Source organism: Pleuronectes platessa, chromosome 22 (genome assembly GCF_947347685.1).
Source record: "Pleuronectes platessa chromosome 22, fPlePla1.1, whole genome shotgun sequence".
NCBI classification, from domain to species: Eukaryota; Metazoa; Chordata; class Actinopteri; order Pleuronectiformes; family Pleuronectidae; genus Pleuronectes; species Pleuronectes platessa.
This window is the reverse complement of record NC_070647.1, coordinates 18,881,675-18,889,021: the sequence shown is the minus strand read 5'-3', so window position 1 is coordinate 18,889,021 and position 7,347 is coordinate 18,881,675. Positions and strand designations below refer to the sequence as shown.

At 48.8% G+C, this 7,347-nt stretch overlaps 1 protein-coding gene across 1 annotated transcript in view; it reads right to left on the bottom strand.

Moving 5' to 3' along the window:
* Positions 1-7,347, bottom strand: part of flncb (filamin C, gamma b (actin binding protein 280)) — a 33,815-nt gene that overhangs the window by 6,669 nt on the left and 19,799 nt on the right. The window contains exons 28-35 of the mRNA XM_053415320.1: positions 5,626-5,815; positions 5,531-5,554; positions 5,136-5,383; positions 4,461-4,560; positions 1,127-1,267; positions 882-1,010; positions 640-813; positions 127-288 (exon numbers count right to left, since the gene is read on the bottom strand). Coding sequence (XP_053271295.1) covers positions 127-288; positions 640-813; positions 882-1,010; positions 1,127-1,267; positions 4,461-4,560; positions 5,136-5,383; positions 5,531-5,554; positions 5,626-5,815 — 1,168 coding nt within the window. The remainder of the gene's footprint in view (positions 1-126; positions 289-639; positions 814-881; positions 1,011-1,126; positions 1,268-4,460; positions 4,561-5,135; positions 5,384-5,530; positions 5,555-5,625; positions 5,816-7,347) is intronic.

The window sequence follows — 7,347 nt, the reverse complement described above, 5'->3', positions numbered from 1 at the left end:
AAACACGGAAGGAAGTTTACAACACGTCTGAGTGTCCTGACGGGGACGGGGGGGTTATCTGGACACGTGAAGAGACGTCTACTCTCGGTCTTTTCCTGACTACATCCTGCAGCAGGAGCAACTGACCGATGTGTCTGTTCTGAAGCCTCTTCAGCAAACACGGCTCCTCGCTGCCGGACGGCGCCCGGATGCTCGCCGTCAGACTCGTCAGGTCCGACTCCGTGATCTGCAAGGACACGTCTGTTGCCGTGCCGACGTTGAGCTGAGACGTCCTCATGGAGTCGTCGCCTGTCGATCAAATACAGTTTATACAGATATTTCCATTTCATCACTGATTAAATCTAATTTCTATATTAGATTTGAGTTTGTAGAATAATTTATACAGAAAACAATCTGAACTTTGAGGAACTCCACATGACGACTCACACCGATTCTCGTTTGGCGTCACGGTCCGAACGGAGCTCATTGATCAGATCAGGTATCGAACAGACGTGTTGCTGCATTGAGCTGATTTTGATCATTTTTTTCAAAATAAAAGTGTTCTAATGTGATAAGAGTGAGAAGCTTTTATTCTGAAACCTTTCAGAAAAGAGCCTCTGAGATGCTACAAGCAGAAAGCTAGTAAGAGAGAACTCTGACCGGTGATCTTGGCGGTGAAGGGGCTGCCGGGGATGTGTTTGTCGTCAAACTTGACGATGATGTTGTAGTCGCCCGGCGCGGTCGGCAGGTAGGACACGGTGCACGTCCCGTCTTTGTTGTCCTTACAGCTGATCTCAGCTTTAGACGGACCCTCCACCGCCAGAGACAGACCCCCTGCAGAAACACACGTACAGTCAGTCCAACGTTTCTCCTTCAAACAGACTCCGGTCATGTGACGTCACCTTCGCCGGCGTCTTTAGTGACGATGGTGAACGTAGACGGTCGGTTCACGGTGCCGTGGCTCAGCCCGGGGCCGTACGCTGTCACGTGACCACTGTTGATGGCATCAACGTAGAACTGAAGAGGACTTCCTGCGAAAACACCAGAACGAACACGAATGACTTTATTCAAATTAAAACACGACAGAGCTGAAGTCTGTTTTCATCCGGAGGCAGAACGGACTGTTGGACCCTCGTGGTGTTTTTACCGGGGATGTGGTTTCCATCATATTTGATGTCCATCTCGTGAAGACCTCGTTCAGAGGGCGAGTACTTCACGGTGACGGTTCCGTCCTTGTTGTCTGTGATGTGAGGAGCGGAGGTTCGACCAGACGGCATTCGCACCTCACCTAAATAATAACAATTAAAGAAAAAACTGTTCAGTCATAGTTGTTAATAACGTTCAATAAAAACTTTATTAGTTTCTGTTTTAAAAGTTTAGGGTAAACTTCTTCACTTTCTTCTCATAGTTAAATCCGTCATGTCGACGTGATCGAGTCCAAACGGCTAGTTCTGTTACCAGGAGACTAATTAACATGAAGGAAATAGAGAATAAATAAAAGTCGTTAAAAAATACTTTTATTACCCTCAACGTAATATTCCTCTTAAACAAATAATAACTAATAACTAACTAATAACGCTCCTCAAAAACAGAAACGTTTTCTAATGTGATCTTTTTATTTCTGCTCAATTCTGAGGTAAAGTGAATAGAGCTGCAGTAAAGTAAATAGAGCTGTAGTAAAGTGAATAGAGCTGCAGTAAAGTAAATAGAGCTGCAGTAAAGTGAATAGAGCTGCAGTAAAGTGAACAGAGCAGCAGTAAAGTGAACAGAGCTGCAGTAAAGTGAACAGAGCTGCAGTAAAGTGTATAGAGCAGCAGTAAAGTGAATAGAGCTCAAGTAAAGTGTATAGAGCAGCAGTAAAGTGAACAGAGCTGCAGTAAAGTGAATAGAGCTGCAGTAAAGTGAACAGAGCTGCAGTAAAGTGAACAGAGCAGCAGTAAAGTGAATAGAGCTGCAGTAAAGTGAATAGATCTGCAGTAAAGTGAACAGAGCAGCAGTAAAGTGAACAGAGCTGCAGTAAAGTGAACAGAGCAGCAGTAAAGTGAACAGAGCTGCAGTGAAGTGTATAGAGCAGCAGTAAAGTGAATAGAGCTGAAGTAAAGTGTATAGAGCAGCAGTAAAGTGAACAGAGCTGCAGTAAAGTGAACAGAGCTGCAGTAAAGTGTATAGAGCAGCAGTAAAGTGAATAGAGCTGAAGTAAAGTGTATAGAGCAGCAGTAAAGTGAACAGAGCTGCAGTAAAGTGAATAGAGCTGCAGTAAAGTGAACAGAGCTGCAGTAAAGTGTATAGAGCAGCAGTAAAGTGAATAGAGCTGCAGTAAAGTGAATAGATCTGCAGTTAAGTGAACAGAGCAGCAGTAAAGTGAACAGAGCTGCAGTAAAGTGAACAGAGCAGCAGTAAAGTGAACAGAGCTGCAGTGAAGTGTATGGAGCAGCAGTAAAGTGAATAGAGCTGAAGTAAAGTGTATAGAGCAGCAGTAAAGTGAACAGAGCTGCAGTAAAGTGTATAGAGCAGCAGTAAAGTGAACAGAGCTGCAGTAAAGTGAATAGAGCTGCAGTAAAGTGAACAGAGCAGCAGTAAAGTGAATAGAGCTGCAGTAAAGTGAACAGAGCTGCAGTAAAGTGAACAGAGCTGCAGTAAAGTGAACAGAGCAGCAGTAAAGTGAACAGAGCTGCAGTAAAGTGAACAGAGCAGCAGTAAAGTGAACAGAGCTGCAGTAAAGTGAATAGAGCAGCAGTAAAGTGAACAGAGCCTCAGTAAAGTGAACAGAGCTGCAGTAAAGTGAACAGAGCTGAAGTAAAGTGAACAGAGCTGCAGTAAAGTGAACAGAGCTGCAGTAAAGTGAACAGAGCAGCGGTAAAGTGAACAGAGCTGAAGTAAAGTGAACAGAGCTGCAGTAAAGTGAACAGAGCTGCAGTAAAGTGAATAGAGCTGCAGTAAAGTGAACAGAGCTGCAGTAAAGTGAACAGAGCTGAAGTAAAGTGAACAGAGCTGCAGTAAAGTAAACAGAGCTGCAGTAAAGTGTATAGAGCAGCAGTAAAGTGAATAGAGCTGCAGTAAAGTGTATAGAGCAGCAGTAAAGTGAACAGAGCTTTACTGCAGCAGTAAAGTGAACAGAGCTGCAGTAAAGTGTATAGAGCAGCAGTAAAGTGAACAGAGCTGCAGTAAAGTGAACAGAGCAGCAGTAAAGTGAACAGAGCTGCAGTAAAGTGAATAGAGCAGCAGTAAAGTGAACAGAGCTGCAGTAAAGTGAACAGAGCTGAAGTAAAGTGAACAGAGCTGCAGTAAAGTGAACAGAGCTGCAGTAAAGTGAACAGAGCAGCAGTAAAGTGAACAGAGCTGAAGTAAAGTGAACAGAGCTGCAGTAAAGTGAACAGAGCTGCAGTAAAGTGAATAGAGCTGCAGTAAAGTGAACAGAGCTGCAGTAAAGTGAACAGAGCTGCAGTAAAGTGAATAGAGCAGCAGTAAAGTGAACAGAGCTGCAGTAAAGTGAACAGAGCTGAAGTAAAGTGAACAGAGCTGCAGTAAAGTGAACAGAGCTGCAGTAAAGTGAACAGAGCAGCAGTAAAGTGAACAGAGCTGAAGTAAAGTGAACAGAGCTGCAGTAAAGTGAACAGAGCTGCAGTAAAGTGAATAGAGCTGCAGTAAAGTGAACAGAGCTGCAGTAAAGTGAACAGAGCTGAAGTAAAGTGAACAGAGCTGCAGTAAAGTGAACAGAGCTGCAGTAAAGTGTATAGAGCAGCAGTAAAGTGAACAGAGCTGCAGTAAAGTGAACAGAGCAGCAGTAAAGTGAACAGAGCTGCAGTAAAGTGAATAGAGCTGCAGTAAAGTGTATAGAGCAGCAGTAAAGTGAACAGAGCTTTACTGCAGCAGTAAAGTGAACAGAGCTGCAGTAAAGTGAACAGAGCTGCAGTAAAGTGCACAGAGCTGCAGTAAAGTGAACAGAGCTGCAGTAAAGTGTATAGAGCAGCAGTAAAGTGAACAGAGCTGCAGTAAAGTGAACAGAGCAGCAGCAAAGTGAACAGAGCTGCAGTAAAGTGAACAGAGCTGCAGTAAAGTGAATAGAGCTGCAGTAAAGTGAACAGAGCTGCAGTAAAGTGAATAGAGCTGCAGTAAAGTGAACAGAGCTGCAGTAAAGTGAACAGAGCTGCAGTAAAGTGAACAGAGCAGCAGTAAAGTGAACAGAGCTGCAGTAAAGTGAACAGAGCAGCAGTAAAGTGAACAGAGCTGCAGTAAAGTGAACAGAGCAGCAGTAAAGTGAACAGAGCTGCAGTAAAGTGAACAGAGCTGCAGTAAAGTGAACAGAGCTGCAGTAAAGTGAACAGAGCTGCAGTAAAGTGAACAGAGCTGCAGTAAAGTGAACAGAGCTGCAGTAAAGTGAACAGAGCTGCAGTAAAGTGAACAGAGCAGCAGTAAAGTGAACAGAGCAGCAGTAAAGTGAACAGAGCAGCAGTAAAGTGAACAGAGCTGCAGTACGTCACCTGTGATTTCTCCTTTCTGCACCGTGAAGGGAATGACGAGACTGAAGGGGCGGAGCTCCGGCTCCATCCCGTCCACGGGGCTGATGGGATCATCGGTCGCCTGAAAAACCAGAAACAGACGGGGTGGGGGGGTGGAGTTATTGTCACCATGCTCCTGTATACTATACAGTATAAACTGTGTAGTAGTACAGTTTAATATAATGTAGTCACATTTACTGTATAGAACACTATAGTACAGAGTACAGTATAATGTAATGTACCCATCGAGGGGAGAATCCCACAAAGGGAGAGAACGTCTGCTGTAACTGAAGCTGGTCACATGGCTTCTCTATTAATGGACCAGAGGCACTCGCCTGACCGAACAAGCACACACACACACACCACACACACACCACACATGCACACAGTTAACACAATCACGCGCGCACACACACACACACAAACACAGATTCCTTTTCAGCAGAAAAAACTTTGTGACATTTTTTCTCTTTAAATTTAATAAACATTTAAAAACATTAAAATTTATGTCGCTTTGTCCCCTGGGGCCCTGTATGTCCCTGGGGCCCTTTATGTCCCTTTGTCCCCTGGGGCCCTTTATGTCCCTTTGTCCCCTGGGGCCCTGTATGTCCCTGGGGCCCTTTATGTCCCTGTGGCCCCTACAGCTTTGGGACTCACCACCACGTGGAAGGGGCTGTTGGGAATGTGTTCCCCTCCGAACCGGATGGTGATGACGTACTTCCCGGGCTCCGGGGCCGTGTAGTAGATATCAAACGTCCCGTCTGCGTTCTCCACTACGTCCACGTCCAGCTCCGCTCCGTCAGGAGTCGACACCTTACAGGTGACTTTACCTTTACCGGCAGCCTTTGCGTCCACAGTGATGACGGTCTCCTCGCCAATCTGGATGGCCGGGCCGATCCCTGATTCTGACGAGATCAAGACATCAGGACACGAGTCACAAACATCATCCTGAACGTAAAGTCACTGAGTCCCTGCTGAATTTTATTTATATAAAAACATTTGATCAAACCCATTTTTGTCATGTAACTGAACAAAGTTTAATCACAACTCACCCAGACCGTGTCCTCCAATCGACACTGTGGGAAAACAACAGTTTCAGGAGAAGAAATCCAATTGGTTGATAGAGCAGTGATGGGAGGAGCCTGACCTGTAACCTGACACTTGCTAGCGTCCCCGGTGGGCAAGGCGTGGATTCTGTACGGCGAGTACGGTATCTCGTCTCCTCCGTATTTGATGGTGATGGTGTAGCGTCCCGTCATGTCGGGGACGTAGGACACCGTGTACGTCCCGTCCCGGTTGTCTCGGATGTTTGCCTTCTTAGGTTTCCCCTCTGGATCCTGGACATGTGCGGTTTGTGAACACGTAGACAAACAGTAACGTTATAACACTGAAGTGACCCGCTGCACATCAAAGAGCCACATGACCACGGTTTGTCCTGCAAAGAGAAACGGGAGCAGAACAAACTGATCCTGGAGGCGTTCGATTCCTCGTCTGTGTCTTCTTCATGTTTGTGTCCCGTGTTAGAAGCTCGGAGGGTGGGAGGGTGAGACAATGGGTGAGACGAGGGGTGAGACGAGGGTAGAGACGAGGGGTGAGACGAGGGGTGAGTAGAGGGGTGAGGGAGGGTGAGACGAGGGGTGAGACGAGGGGTGAGACGAGGGGTGACACGAGGGGTGAGACGAGGGGTGAGACGAAGGGTGAGGGAGGGTGATACGAGGGGTGAGACGAGGGGTGAGGGACGGTGATACGAGGGGAGAGACGAGGGGTGAGGGAGGGTGAGACAATGGGTGAGGGAGGGTGATACGAGGGGTGAGACGAGGGGTGAGACGAGGGGTGAGGGAGGGTGAGACAATGGGTGATACGAGGGGTGAGACGAGGGGTGAGACGAGGGGTGAGGGAGGGTGAGACAATGGGTGAGGGAGGGTGAGACGAGGGTAGAGACGAGGGGTGAGGGAGGGTGAGACAATGGGTGATACGAGGGGTGAGACGAGGGGTGAGGGAGGGTGATACGAGGGGTGAGACGAGGGGTGAGACGAGGGGTGAGACGAGGGGTGAGACGAGGGGTGAGGGAGGGTGAGACGATGGGTGATACGAGGGGTGAGACGAGGGGTGAGACGAGGGGTGAGACGAGGGGTGAGGGAGGGTTAGACAAGGGGTGAGACGAGGGGTGAGACGAGGGTAGAGACGAGGGGTGAGGGAGGGTGAGACAATGGGTGATACGAGGGGTGAGACGAGGGGTGAGACGAGGGGTGAGACGAGGGGTGAGGGAGGGTTAGACAAGGGGTGAGACGAGGGGTGAGACGAGGGGTGAGGGAGGGTGAGACAATGGGTGATACGAGGGGTGAGGGAGGGTGAGACAATGGGTGATACGAGGGGTGAGACGAGGGGTGAGACGAGGGGTGAGACGAGGGGTGAGGGAGGGTTAGACAAGGGGTGAGACGAGGGGTGAGACGAGGGGTGAGGGAGGGTGAGACAATGGGTGATACGAGGGGTGAGACGAGGGGTGAGACGAGGGGTGAGGGAGGGTTAGACAAGGGGTGAGACGAGGGGTGAGACGAGGGGTGAGACGAGGGGTGAGGGAGGGTGAGACAATGGGTGATACGAGGGGTGAGACGAGGGGTGAGGGAGGGTGATACGAGGGGTGAGACGAGGGGTGAGACGAGGGGTGAGACGAGGGGTGAGACGAGGGTAGAGACGAGGGGTGAGGGAGGGTGAGACGAGGGATGAGACGAGGGGTGAGACGAGGGGTGAGACGAGGGGTGAGGGAGGGTTAGACAAGGGGTGAGACGAGGGGTGAGACGAGGGGTGAGACGAGGGGTGAGACGAGGGGTGAGGGAGGGTGATACGAGGGGTGAGACGAGGGGTGAGA